The following is a 15393-nucleotide window of genomic DNA, read 5'->3' as shown; positions in this document are numbered from 1 at the left end:
ATATCACGGGCACCCTTCTTCTGTAGCTCCCGTTAGTTGCGCGTAAAGTCTTTTGAAGTTGATTTGTAACCAGTGGATGATGAATGGGGAGGAGTGGTAAAACCATCTGGCATTTACTAGTCAGCTGGATCATGTAGAATCCGGGGAGGATGATGCCAATGACATGTCACCGATGTACAGTTGGTCATTGTCACAATAAGCATCAATATATTAAGAAATAAATCTTACTGGAGAAATGGCGTTATTGGTACATAGGCACCTGGGAGAAGAAGGGGTAGGGTATAGGGCCGACCATAATTCAGTCCATGGTGAAAATTTCCACCCCATATGGATGACCTGTGAGAAGTCACCAGAGTCAAAAGTTGACAGGGTCAATAGGTCCACAACAAAAGGTTGACAGGTACAAAAGATGGACACAGTCAAACAGTCAACACTAGTTTACTTGGGTACCAATTTAAACAACTTGTGTCCCCAACTTATTCGTTATGGAATAAAATTCTAGGTTGTCATCATCAGTCAATAGGTTGACACCAAAATGTTGACATGCACAAGCTCAACACAATCAAAGGTTGACATGGAAATGGTTAACACAATTTTTTTGTGTATGTGTCCATTTTTAGATTTTGTCATGCACTCCATCACATGGGTATTTATTTATTACCAGTTATTTATATAGCACGCACATATTCCACAGCGCTCTCCTTCCTCCATGCACTTTACTGTTCCCCATTGGAGTCCACGTGGATGATAAAGGTTGGAAAAATTTGTCCTTCATGGCCAAATTTACCTTTTGTCCGTGTCGACCTTTTGATTGTCAACTTGGACTCTGTTGACCTATGACCCAGAGCCTGAGAAGAAGCAGGGTCTTCGGCAGCACAGGAAGCAGCCACCACATTGGTGCGGATATATTCTGTCATCACCTGAACCTGACCGTCATTCCAGATCTAATGTCCTCAGCAGTCCGGCATCCCCGGTTCAGGGGGCATATGTCCTGACAGGCAGAGTCCACGGCGTTCTCAGGAACAATCAGCCTGCCGTCTCCTCAGCGACTCCCATCCAATGTCACAGAGCCCTTGTGATATCTGAATTGTCATTCTGCATTCAGCAGCGGAGCCATAAAATTCTTATTGCATTTGTCTGTGCAGTTGCTTAAAATGATCTTCGGTGCTTACAGACAATTCTGATTTTCTAAGCTGAGAATTTAATGACCTTTGTTTATTAAGCGGGGATGGAATGTGCTTCCAAATGTAGGTGGGGAGGGGGCTGAGGGGTTTATGGGCATGTAAGCAAAACCACAGGCACAGCCTGCTAATAGGCCTCTCATTCACCTTATCCTGTGACGGACAGGCAGGGTGTGCGCTGAGAGCTTGCACTTGGCAGCATTCTGGGCACGGGCTCCCGAACCTGATACCAATCGCTGAGAGCTTCCTGCCGCTGGCTCTCTCTGCGGGTATTAGCGAGCGTCAGCTCTTCTCAGCACATTAGGGTACAGTAGATATCAGTGTTGGGTTCTATTAAAGGAGCAGAATTAATGTAGACATATAATATATATTTTCTGACTGCGGTGCCTACAAATCATATCTTCCAAGTATTTCCCCTCCCTCCCTTAGTGCCCGCGGAATGTCATACCCATTGGAAGAGGAAAAGATTCAGCAGCATTCTAGTAGTAAAAAAAATAGTATGCAAGAGAATTCTAAAGGGGTTATTTACTAAGATGGGAGTTCTATTGAAGATGAGATGTTGCTATGGGCAACCAAGGTGCTAAATAAATAAGTACTTTCTGATTGGTTGCCCATAGGAACTCCCATCTTAGTAAATTTCCTCCATTGATGGTTGAATATTTTCACCTGACCAATCAGTTTGGCAGCCGCTGCCTGATCTCACTCAAGGTGTAGCCCCATAGGGTATCGGGGTAGTCTTAACGAATGCGAGATTTGGGTAGGCGGGTGAAGGGCAGAAGATCTGGTGCTGTTTCCGGCATTTAAACACCTTAGCAACCGCAGTTCCCAAGCTAAGGGTCTCATTGTAGTATGGAATTGCACGGGTTGGTCACATTGTCCTCACACTGTGTGCGGAGCAAGAGCACCAGCAGGCTAGCGGAATAGCACAGGTTTGTCACGTTGCTCTCATCGTTCTAAAGTTTGATACATCTCCCACTAAGTCTGCTAAAAAAATCTTTACCCTCTTTAATAACAGGAGTTTATTAGTGCATACCCTCCAACATGACCCATCCCATTAGGTACAAAATGCTCGGTTCCTGGACTTCCCTGCCAGTGACAGTTACAGATGTGAGCCTACAGCACAGTCCAATATTCAAAGAGGGGGGGTCACATCAACTCTCAGTGATGTTTGGGATGGCAGCTGGTGTGGCTCCCCTTTTTGAATATTGGACTGTGCTGCAGGCTCACATCTGTAACTGCCACTGGCAGGGAAGTCCAGGAACAGAGCATTTTGTACCTAATGGAATGGGTCATGTTGGAGGGTATGTTAGTGTATTGCACTTAACAGGCAGTTTTCAAACCCAGACTGTAACATGGCACTGATTATCTGGCATTTTATCTCTCTCCTCTTTATCTCTCTCCAAGTTTTTAGAACATCTGCTCATTGTGTCCCACAACATATCAGGATTACTATTCTTGGCTCACCAACAGCAACCAGATAGAAGTTTTTATTATACATATTATAGAGGAAAAATGTAATCTGGTTGCTACGGACGACTGCCGCATCACTACTATACTGTATAAGCTCCAGGGTGGGGATCTGAGGTGGACATGGAAGAACCTGCTCCCCTCTGTCTACTAGGTATAGCATTGTATACTGCTCCGATACAGGCACCTGGATGGCTCTCAGATCATGCCTACGTCGACATGCACTAGGTCAACACCAAAATGCTGACATGCAGTAGGTCGACACCAAAATGCACTGCAGCACTAGGTTATCATTGACACTATTTGGGGGTCCATGTGCTCAGGTGTTGAAAATGACACCCAAAAAACTGTCGACCTTGTTATGTGTCAACCTTTTCTCTGTCGACCTATTGCATATTGACCTTTTGGTGTGGACTTAGACATTCTGTGAGATGATCCACATGCCTCACTGTAATAATTTGCCTAATGAATGTCCATTACAAAGCTCCGCCTTCTGCGCTTATTTCACAAACTCTCTCCCCTCCCTCCCTCTTGTAACAGAAGTTTTCTTATACACACTATGGCAGAACGGAATCGCACTGGGTGTTGCCATGGTTACAGCTACAGAGAAGACGGGATTGTCACCCCTTCTACATTTCACCATCAAATTGCGCACTTCCAATCGGTGGAATTAGTTTCCTGTCCTGCAGAACCTGCCGTCCAACATCTATGCATAGGCTGTGCATGCTGCAATATGCTTTTTTACGCAGCGCCCGGTACTGGGGGGTAGATTTATTACGTTCTGTGAATTGATAAAGTGTCTGGTCTCTATCACCTGCCAATCAGCTCCTACCTGTCAAGTAGCAGTGGTCCTGCAAGATGATGGAACCCACTCCGTGTCTCCCCCCCCACACGCACCTTCCTCCCTGCCCTGTACCGGATCTGCTCCTGTTCTGTGCTCGGCCTGAGGCGTTGTGAGAATCTGGATTTGCTGCCTGATCTCCCTACCCGACACAGCTGCACCCACCCGCACTATTAAGGGCTTTGGAGGAGTGCAGTGATCTGTGCTTGTTGTATCTTCCCGGGATCAGGATACCTGCTACAAAGGCTGATTATAATCTATAGAATGCATTATAGCATTAGCTATATTCATTGGCTAAAGTCCAGGAGACCTTTACATGTATGATGTGGCGAGCGAGGAACGGAATCTATATCTGCTACTTATAAAGTTATTATTATACTAGTAAGCCCAGAGCTAGTCTTCTGTGTTTGTGCATGTGTGAGAAAGAGATGTAGTTTCACTCTCTGCCAGCAGATGGCAGTGTTTTGGAGACTCACAGACACTAGACATATTTATGGGGGGGGGGGGGGGGGGGTGTTTGCACACATTTGCTGTAGCCAGTGGCATTCGGCCCAAACCTCTGGAGGGGCCCGGTGGGGGGTCAGTTGCTGATGGGGAAGTTGTCCCCCTTTCCTGTGCAGGTCAGTTGATGATTGAGAAGTTGTCCCACTTTTGTAGCGCACTGTGCATAGTAATTTTCCACCTCCCTGTATGTGGCTCACTGCCCAATACCCGGGTCCAGGGGTGCTCTGGCTGTTGTTCCCCCATTTTCAATCAATCGCTGTATTATGATACCTGCAGGCCGTGTTCGCCATTGCAATCTATAATTTCACACTATAAAAGTTAGGAGAGGGATCTAAATGATCCCTCCTTGGCAAAAGCACTCACACGTGCAGTAGCGCAGCCAACACCCAAACTAGCGAGAAATGGTATTGCATTAGGATCAGTTCCTAGCGGAGCCCCTGTCTCTCTGTGTGATTATTGGTACATTTGGGTAAAACATAATCTACTGCTGCAATAAAGCAAGTTCTGATACTGAATAAATAGGCCCCTATCTGCCTGCAGAGGGCCAGAGACCCGTCCCAGTCTCAGGGGTAACTACAGTACACACTGCTGACATATATTAATGAACAAATACATCATCTTCCTTTAGGGATGATATAGACAGTAGATTCTCCCCTGATGCTTCTGCCAATATGCCTGAATACGTGCGGCGTAGATAGCGAATATAATCCAAGTTATAATCGTATACGTTTCTCTTTGATCACGCGTTGGATCTGTCAGGATCCTCCTCCGATTTAATAACATCCGTTCTGCGGCACCAGTTAACTTGTCAAGTGCTAAAATTCCCCCCTAAGGCACTACAAAGATAACAATAGAGGCAGCTGTGTGATGTATCCCTAGCTATCAGGCCTCGTACCCCAATGTACCCAGCGCTGAACGGGTTAAACTGATGTGACTGCCCCCAAAAATACAGCTGTAGCAGCGTTCCCCAGACCCCCATTGAGATTCTGCGCACACCGCGGGGCGAAGCTCCACAGATGAGACGGCACGACCGAGACACAAACCTCAGCGCGTTAAGAGGGATAAACTGTGACAGTCACAATTGAGTTAGGACCATAATCCAGTTAGAGGATCTTTTTATGCAGACTCGCGTCATCTGCAATAATTGGAGCCAAGCTGTCCCCTCGCTGGGCGCCACGTGACGGCTAACGCTTATACACCGGAAAAAAGGAAGGGTGTGTGTGTGTGTGTCCATTTCTTTGTGCTACACAGGCAGCTAATGGGCCTGGGGAACGTCTGGGCACCATAATGTAACATGGATCGTCAAGTTCCCCAGGCCTCTCGCAGAATGGACACTCCTGGGTGCAGAAGAAGCGACGCAGACCGTTTCGCCGTCGCAGATGGTCATTTATATTGTGCAGCGAAAATACAGTTGTGAATGAGAAAAATACTGTGCTCATTACATGTCAGCGCATTTTAAAGTTACATCGGCGGGTTCCAAAGTTTAAACTCATCAATTATTAGGCAGCGATAATGTCGTCGTTAGCCTGTGAGCTGTCTTTTATTCCCTTAATTAGTCAGCAGAAGGAATCTTCTACTAAATGACTATTTATGAGGTAACGCGGCAGTCGCAGCAGGTGACATGTAAAAGACCTATGGTGAATATTGCAGCGCCATCTAGTGACCACATTATCGTTAAATGTAGTAGAACGCTGGCTTGGGTGTACAATGCAGTGATCGCAGAACATCGCTGAGGCCCTATTTATTATTAATTCTGGATTTAGCTGTTTCCTTCGTCGGAAATGGGTGTTAAATCTTCCCTATAGGGTCCTAGTGTGCCACCTACAGGTCCAGTGACTGTACTGCAGGCCTTTCATTAGCATTTCCAGCAAAATGCTTGCTGTCCCCTTGTTATATGATTTGACTGTAATGATGACGACACCTGTCATCCACTCTTTACAGGTGTGAGAAGCGAGGTCAGGATCAGAGAATGATAAAAGGGGGATATGAATTTGATGCTTTCCTCTGTAAACATATCATCATCACCTAGGCGACCTCACAGAGCAGCTGCCCTGCTCCAGCACATGCACTAATGGTAATGGGAATTAGACCCCTCTATTCAGTGGCAGGCAGCTTAAACACATTTCTTTTACCAGTAATGGTGCATTTTGCAAATAGATTCGGAGTCCCCCGTTGTTCCCGCTAGTTCTCTGCCTGCAGAAACCATTTATTTCCTCGTTACACAAAAAAAAAAAAAACCTAAGATTTAAAAATAAAATAAAAACTGAGCCGCCTCGATTTGCAATGTGAAAGCAGCTTATCAGCGGCAGATCTGCGCTTTACACGGCGAGTTCTTTCTGCAGATGGATAACACTAAAAGATTGTTTTCTGCAGTGACACTGGAAATATGGGTTATGCGTGTTCCCCGCCGGCAGTCTTTGAATTCTACTGGAAAAGGGTGAATTATTTATCTGTGCAGGCGGCGCTGCGAGTGTCTTACTGTCATCTGTGGGACTGTACGCCAAGAAAGCAAGGGCACGAGGCTCGGTGCTAAGCAATCTGGGCACATTGCTAGACGGCCTTCTTACGTGGGGGCCCGGTTTGTTCTGTTACACGTGACTGGAACAAATTTGGCATAATCTCACAAGAATCCCCAAGAGGCAGCGTGGACCTCTGGTTTATTGTTGTGTCTTTAAACCCTACTCCCTCCAAGAAGAGATGTTGCAGAGCTGCAGAATTCTAAGCTCTGTGCAAAATATCTATGCACTGCAGTCAGCCTGCTCCCTTTGCTGCAGGAGTCTTGTATAAAGGGTGGTGTGGATGGGTTTTCAAGTGTGTGTGTGTGTGTGTGTGCAAACCCTAATATTCAGCGCTGGTTATAAAGTCTATACAGATGGGTCTATTCTTGTGGCACTGGGTATTTGAGGCAATTAGCGTGCCCTCTGCGTGTGGGTGCGGCGATTCATAGTATTGCATATTGCACACTCCCCCCAGAATGCACCATAGTCGGAGTGGCTAATCGCACCCACAGGGTGTTTGCGCGAGGGTGTGTAGCTGATCGGGGGACACATCTATAGTTGGTTACTCAGCAATGCAGGGCAAAGCCAGACCCAAAGGAACCCAGCAGAACATGGTCACAATTTTGGCAAAACGTCCCCCAAACACCTGATGCGTTGAGAGGGACGTTTGATGTGATTGCAGCAATGATTTATGAGGACACATCTGTTGTTGTAGTTTAAAAGTTCTTTACAAAATATGTCAATTATCAATTTTACTAATCACAAATAGTATATGTATTCCTCTAATAACTTTTGTTTTTGGAACAATGACCCAAATGAATATGGAAGACAACGCAATCACAATGGCAATACGTATGCCAACTAGTAGCCAACATAGGATCTGTCTGCAGAGACCCGATAAGAGTAAAGCAAAGAGGGCGTATGCCCCATGCGACCCCCAAACACCCCCCCCTCCCCCCCACACACACACACATTCTGTGGACCCCCAGAAAATTAAGCTACAGCTGCGAGACAGGGTTTCTGCCGAGGCAATGGGAGATAGGAGGGGAGGGGGTTAAGTCTGAGAAGAATGGGGGAGATGTTCTCTGCAGGCACCCTGTAATAATAGGGGTTAGAGCTACCACAATCCTCAAATGAGAGATAGGTGAAGGGGGAAATAGTGACTATAATGTAACTCTGTACATGTCTGCATGATTGTGCGTGTGTGTGCAACTCATCTGTGTCACATGTGCATACAGTATGTGTCACACCCTCCTGTGTTTTATGATGGAGCTCTGGAAGTCATAGGTTTAAAGGGGTCAGAGTGCTCACCAATTATATTCCAATTTGATGACATCATTTTTATCAGCATGCATTTTTATTATATAGACAGAGCTCCGTTATTGTGACATAAGAAGGCAGTCAGTATTATTTCCTAAGTGTGCAATCTGAATACAGTCTGTATTAACCGCTTAAAGCACCAATAATTTCAATAATCTCAGGAGATTTTTTTTGGCAGATATTTAATCTTTATAGTATAACAAACAATATCTGTAGCTGTGATCACTTGGGACTGGTCTTATCTGCCCATTTTTACCTGCAAAATTCACCATTATGGATCTGAAACTGATCTACCATGACTGCTTAGTAGATTAACATGTTACCTGATCTCCTTGGGCCCTTTAAGGGCCACAGTTACATTTCTGTAGTTCTCCGATTAGTAAAATCTGCGTTGCCGATGTTTCGTGGTTTTATTTCTTTGTGTTTACTGACGTTCATTTCTTTCTTCACACAGGTCCTGCTGATGAGGTGAAGCGAATTTAGCAGAGCGAGAGATAACTGAAGTAACGGATCACCTTCCAAGAAGTACCGTGCCAAAAGCCTGCTCAGTTTCAATAACTTTATCCTTTCTGGGGAAAAAAAAAAACTACAAAGTGATTAATGAGCACTTCAGTCTGTATGGGTAGCAAGCAATCCTGGCTAATGAGACTGCCGTATCTCCATCAGTGGCATGAGAAGTCCGCATCAAAGGATTACTTCACCTTCATCTGTGAGGAGCTTTCTTCTTGCCAGATGGCCAGACAAAAGCACATTAAATGCTGAAATTTGCACTCCGTGTCGGCTTTTGCACCTCTCATTTTAGCAAAGGCCTTTTGTTTTTTGCAGACCAGAAATGGGCCTTCGGACAGGATCTTGGCCCAAGGATTGGGTGGCATTTTTGAAATCCTGGGTCCTGCTTTCACTTTTGCTCTCCATGCAGATAACCCTCTCCCGGACATGTCCCACTGTGTGCCGCTGTGACCGGAACTTTGTCTACTGTAATGAGCGGAGTTTGACCTCAGTGCCTCTTGGGATTCCGGAGGGTGTAACTGTGCTCTACCTCCACAATAACCAAATTAACAATGCTGGATTCCCAGCGGAACTGCACAACGTCCAGTCAGTGCACACGGTTTATCTGTACGGCAACCAGTTGGACGAGTTTCCTATGAACCTTCCCAAGAATGTCCGAGTGCTTCACCTCCAGGAGAACAATATTCAGACAATTTCAAGGGTAGCACTGGCACAGCTTTTAAAACTGGAAGAACTTCATTTAGATGATAACTCCATCTCAACCGTCGGTGTGGAAGATGGAGCGTTTCGCGAGGCCGTTAGCTTAAAGCTGCTGTTTCTATCTAAGAATCACTTGAGCAGCGTGCCGGTTGGTCTTCCATTTGTTTTACAAGAGTTACGGTTGGATGAAAACCGCATTGCCAGGATTTCAGAACAGGCTTTCCTGAACCTGACAGGTTTGGAACGTTTGATACTAGATGGCAATCTCCTTACCAACAAAGGTATCGCAGATGGCACATTTAGCTACTTACCCAAGCTCAAGGAGTTTTCTATGGTACGCAATTCTCTCACCAGTCCTCCTACTGATCTCCAGGGCACCTATTTGGTAAAGCTTAACCTGCAAGATAACCAAATAAACCATATTCCGGTGTCGGCCTTTTCCAAACTGCACAAGCTCGAGAGATTGGATATTTCAAACAACCGGCTCCAGTTGTTGGTGAAAGGAGTCTTCGACAGCTTAACTAATCTGAAACAGTTAACTGCACGAAACAACCCTTGGTTTTGCGATTGCAGCATTAGATGGGTTACAGAGTGGCTTAAATCCCTGCCAGCTGCCATCAACGTCCGCGCTTTCATGTGCCAAGGGCCAGAGCATTTTAGGGGAATGGCCGTAAGAGAACTCAATGTGAATCTATTATCCTGTCCAACCACCACTCCCGGTTTACCAACCACTACACAACCGCCTCCAACAACTGCTCCAACTACCCTGCCACCTGTGGAGCTTATCACTACACCCACTGTAGCACCTACAGTTCCGACACCCACACCGTCGCTAGAACCCCTCACCGTGCCTGACCTAGAGACCATAGTCACTGAGAAAGTTACCCCACCCATCCGAGAACGAATCCAGCTCTCTGTTCGCTTATTTAATGACACCTGCATCCAGGTCAGTTGGCTGTCCTTTATAACGATCGTGTCCTACAAGCTGACCTGGGTAAAGATGGGACACAGCTTGGTAGAGGGGATTGTCCACGAAAGGATAGTGAGCGGAGAGAAGCAACATTTGAGTTTGTTAAATCTAGAACCCAAGTCCACTTACAGGATTTGTTTAGTCCCCTTGGATGCGTTTAACAACTATCGGGCAGGTGAAGAAACCGCCTGTGCCGAGGCCACCACCAAGGCTTCCTTATTAAATAACGGCAGCAACAGCCCCGCCAGCCATGAGCAGACAACTACACAGAGTATGGGCTCCCCGTTTATGCTGGCCGGGCTCATTGGGGGGGCGGTCATTATTGTACTTGTGGTCCTTCTCAGCATCTTCTGCTGGCATATGCACAAAAAGGGCCGCTACACCTCTCAGAAGTGGAAATACAACCGTGGGCGCCGGAAAGATGACTATTGCGAAGCAGGCACAAAAAAGGACAACTCAATCCTGGAGATGACGGAAACCAGCTTCCAGATCGTCTCCTTAAACAATGACCAGCTCCTTAAAGGAGGTTTCAGACTGCAGCCCATTTACGCCCCAAATGGGGGCATTACTTACACAGACTGTCACATCCCCAATAATTTGAGGTACTGCAACAATAGCAGCGTTCCAGATTTGGAACACTGTCACACGTGATGAAGTTACTCTCTGGGCTTTGGTTGACTCCAAGCTGAGATACAAAAAGACTGAATTTGCAAAAACGGAACAAAGACACAAAAAAAAATTTACATTTGATAAATGTTAGGCAGATGCATTTGTGCATCAAAATACTCTGTAATTTATACGGTGTACTATATAATGGAATTTAAAACAAAAAGTGCTATCTTTTCTATTCCCAGTTCATTGCAAACAGTTTTGTAACTCTTTGCTTTTTAAATCTTTAAAAATGCTGAAGTACTGTACAGGGTTGTACAATAATAACCCGTTTGCCATGATAAAGAAATGACTAGTTGTGTATTTTTTATCTTTTTGTACACTGCAATCACATACGTGATTACGCACATGCTATTAGCAGGTATGACTAGTATTTTCCTTTTATATCGCGCCACAAGGGATCTGCAGCGCCCAATTACAGAGCGTATAAACAATTGAGACAGTGACTTACCGCTGAACACAGAGGCTGTACAGGGTACATAACCATAGCGGCATCAGCAGGCAGCACTGCCATAAGTATCAGGTGGCAGAGAACAAGGGATCCACAGCACCCGATTACAGAGTATATAACCTAGGAGACAGTGACTTACAGCTGAACACAATAGAGGACAGGTACAGGGCACATAACCATAGCTGCATCAGCAGGCAGCACTGACATAAGTATCCGGTGGCAGAGAACAAGGGATCCACAGTGCCCTATTACAGAATATATAACCTAGGAGACAGTGACTTACAGGTGAATACAATAGGAGGACAAGTATAGGGCACATAACCATACACTAGCTGCATCAGCAGACAGCACTGACATAAGTATCAGGGGGCACCCTAATATAACCCAGGAGACAGTGACTTAGAAACAGAGAATTTGACGGCAGATAAGAACCACTTGGCCCATCTAGTCTGCCCCTTTTTTAAACTTGTTCCCTCAAACCATATTTTATCCTTATAAGGATATCAATATGCCTATACCAAGCATGTTTACATTTTTCTACTGTATTTGCCTCTACCACCTCTGATGGGAGGCTATTCCACTTATCTACTACTCTTTCTGTGAAGTAACTCTTCCTCTAATTTCCCCTGAATCTTCCTCCCTCTAATTTCAGTGCATGTCCTCGTGTTCTGTTGCTCCTCTCCTGTCAAGAATGTCTCCCACCTGTACCTTTGTTAAAACCCTTGATATATTTGAAAGTTTCTATCATGTCCCCCCTTTCCCTTCTCTGCTCTAAAGTGTACATATTAAGATATTTTAGTCTTTCCTGGTACGTTTTGTGATGTAGGCCATGCACCATTTTAGTTGCCCTTCTACAGCTTACAGACTTACAGCTGAACACAATAGAGGACAAGTACAGGGCACATAACCATAGCGGCATCAGCAGCTGGCACTGACATAAGTATCAGGGGCAGAGAACAAGGGATCCACAGCACCCTATTACAGAGTATACTGTATAACCCAGGAGGCAGTGACTTAAGGTGCCCATACACTAGTAAGATTTATCTTCAGATCTGGCTGGTTGGAACAAAAACATGGTTATGGATGAGTGACAGTTTGTCAGTTTTCCAGCATTTCCAAGCAAATGGTCAACTGTCATTTGCTCTCATCTATAACCATGTTTTTGTTCCAACCAGCCAGATCTGAAGATAAATCTGCGTGTGTATGGCCTTACAGTTATATACAGTAGAGGACAAGTACAAGGTACATAACCATAGTTGCATCAGCAGACGACACGGACATAAGTATCAGGGGGCAGAGAACAAGGGATCCGCAGCACCCTATTACAGAGTATAAAACCCAGGAGACAGTGACTTACAGTTATATACAGTAGAGGAAAAGTACAGGGTACATAACCATAGCTGCATCAGCAGAGGACACAGACATAAGTATCAGGGGGCAGAGAAGAAAGGACCCGCAGCACCCTATTACAGAGTATATAACCCAGGAGGCAGTGACTTACAGATGAACACAATAGAGGACAAGTACAGGGCACATGACCATAGCTGCATCAGCAGAGGACACTGAAATAAGAATCAGGGGCAGAGAACAAGGGATCCACAGCACCCTATTACAGAGTATATAACCCAGGATACAGTGACTTACAGCTAATTACAATAGATGGCAAGTACAGGGCACATAACCATACACTAGCTGCATCAGCAGACAGCACTGACATAAGTATCAGGGGGCAGAGAACAAGGGATCCGCAGCACCCTATTACAGAGTATATAACCCAGGAGACAGTAACTTACAGATGAACACCATATAGGACAAGCACAGGGCCTATAACCATAGCTGCATCAGCAGAGGACACTGACATAAGTATCAGGGGCAGAGAACAAGGGATCCACAGCACCCTATTACAGAGTATATAACCCAGGATACAGTGACTTACAGATGAGCACAATAGAGGACAAGTATAGTGCACATAACCATAGCTGCATCAGCAGAGGACACTGGCATAAGTATCAGGGGCAGAGAACAAGGGATCCACAGCACCCAGTTACAGAGTATATAACCCAGGAGGCAGTGACTTACAGATAAACACAATAGAGGACAAGTATAGTGCACGTAACCATAGCTGCATCATCAGAGGACACTGGCATAAGTATCAGGGGCAGAGAACAAGGGATCCCTAGCATCCTATTAGAGAGTATATAACCCAGGAGGCAATGACTTACAGTTATATACAGTGGAGGACAAGTACAGGGTACATAACCATAGCTGCATCAGCAGAGGATACTGACATAAGTATTAGGGGGCAGAGAACAAGGGACCCGCAGCACCCTATTGCAGAGTACATAACCCAGGAGACAGTGACTTACAGATGAACACAATAGAGGACAAGTACAGGGCACATAACCATACACTAGCTGCATCAGCAGCCGGCACTGACATAAATATCCGGGGGCAGAGAACAAGGGATCCACAGTGCCCTATTACAGAATATATAACCTAGGAGACAGTGACTTACAGGTGAATACAATAGGAGGACAAGTATAGGGCACATAACCATACACTAGCTGCATCAGCAGACAGCACTGACATAAGTATCAGGGGGCAGAGAACAAGGGATCCGCAGCACCCTATAACAAAGTATATAACCCAGGAGACAGTGACTTACAGATGAACACAATAGAGGACAAGTACAGGGTACATAACCATAGCTGCATCAGCAGCCGGCACTAACATAAGTAGCCAGGAGCAGAAACTGCAGGATTTGGTGCCATCGAAGATGGTTTAAGAGATCAAAAGGCATATAAGGGAGGTGGAGCGAAGAGGACAGGTGGAGTGTAGAGGGAGATGAGGTCAGATATTTAAATAGAAAGTAGTGGATGAGGGCTGTGTGAAGGTGCGTACCCACGGTAAGATATAGTGCAAAATCTAGCACACTATCTAGCTAGTTTCGAATAGCATGCTAGATAGTGCCCTATATCTTGCCGTGTGTACGCACTATCCGACGTACGATGCGCGCTCCTGCCGGTCGTCTGGCAGGGAGCTGCTCGGGTGAGCATGCAACTCAATCTGGCTAGAAAACATAAGATAGTATAGTGTAGTACAGCTGTGATGTCATATCATATATGATATCTTATGCACATTGTACGTTATTTTAAGCACAAATCTTATGCTTTTGACCACTGGGACTTTCCTGGGAAGTAGAGAAAAATGTGCTTTGCAATCAAGTCTGAATTAGGCCCCAAGTGCTGACATCTACATATTGACTCAAAAAAAAACATTAAAAAACCCATAAATGGGACTCTCATGTTTTGCTGAGGATCCCACTTACCGGTGGCTCAGGTGGCTCAGTATCCCACTTATCGGTGGGTGAGGATCCCACTTATTGGTGGCTGGGGATCCCACTTATCGGTGGCTCAGTATTGCATTTACCGGTGGCTGAGAATCCCACTTACCGGTGGCTGACTCCCACTTATTGGTTGCTGAGGATCCCACTTACCGGTGGCTGAGAATCCCACTTACCGGTGGCTGAGGATACCATTTACCGGTGGCTGAGGATACCACTTACCGGTGGCTGAGGATACCACTTACCGGTGGCTGAGGATCCAACTCACCGGTGGCTGAGGATCCAACTCACCGGTGGCTGAGTATACCACTTACCAGCTCAGTATCCCATTTACCGGTGGCTGAGGATCCCACTTATCGGTGGCTGAGGATCCCACTTACTGGTGGCTGGGGATCCCACTTACCGGTGGCTGAGGATCCAAATTACCGGTGACTGAGGATATAACTTACCGGTGGCTAAAGATCAGATAAAACATATAAAACAATATCCAGTTGGTAAACAATAAAAGGCAGTTTAACGATTGATAAACACAGACCTCACTGTACAAAATCAGTCACATATATAGTAAACTACAGCATGTTATCCACTATTTCATCAGAAGTGTCCCCAAATGTGACCAAGTGACCGGAGCTTTACCAGTACTCGGAAGCTGGGGCCTGCCGTCTGGGCACAGGTAGGTAAGGTAAGAACATGGCTGCTGTCCAAGCAGTTAATTTGGGAGGAAATCTTAAATCTGTAACATCACAACCTGTCCTCTGCTCCAGTGCAAGAATCCAGTCACGAGGTTCAACATGGTGGCCGCCCTCAGAGAGCTAGACGCCCCTAAGTCACCTGCTGTGTACTATGACATCATCAACAGGGTTTGGGGAAATTACAACAAAGAGAATGTCCCAAGTTCATTGATTAGTTCAGAATATTATTTTGCAAAATAACCCCCCCC

The 15393-nt window shown here is 45.6% G+C and overlaps 1 protein-coding gene across 1 annotated transcript in view; it reads left to right on the top strand.

Annotated features, from left to right (window-relative positions):
* FLRT2 (fibronectin leucine rich transmembrane protein 2) overlaps positions 1-15385 on the top strand; it is a 57560-nt gene extending 42175 nt beyond the window's left edge. Inside the window, exon 2 of the mRNA XM_083167151.1 lies at positions 8266-15385. Coding sequence (XP_083023277.1) covers positions 8644-10641 — 1998 coding nt within the window. The 5' untranslated portion in view covers positions 8266-8643 and the 3' untranslated portion in view covers positions 10642-15385. The remainder of the gene's footprint in view (positions 1-8265) is intronic.
* Positions 15386-15393: the final 8 nt, after the last annotated feature.

Source organism: Crinia signifera, chromosome 12 (genome assembly GCF_055691185.1).
Source record: "Crinia signifera chromosome 12, ASM5569118v1, whole genome shotgun sequence".
Lineage (NCBI taxonomy): Eukaryota > Metazoa > Chordata > Amphibia > Anura > Myobatrachidae > Crinia > Crinia signifera.
Note: the sequence above shows the minus strand (reverse complement) of the source record. Positions and strands in the feature narration are given on the sequence as shown.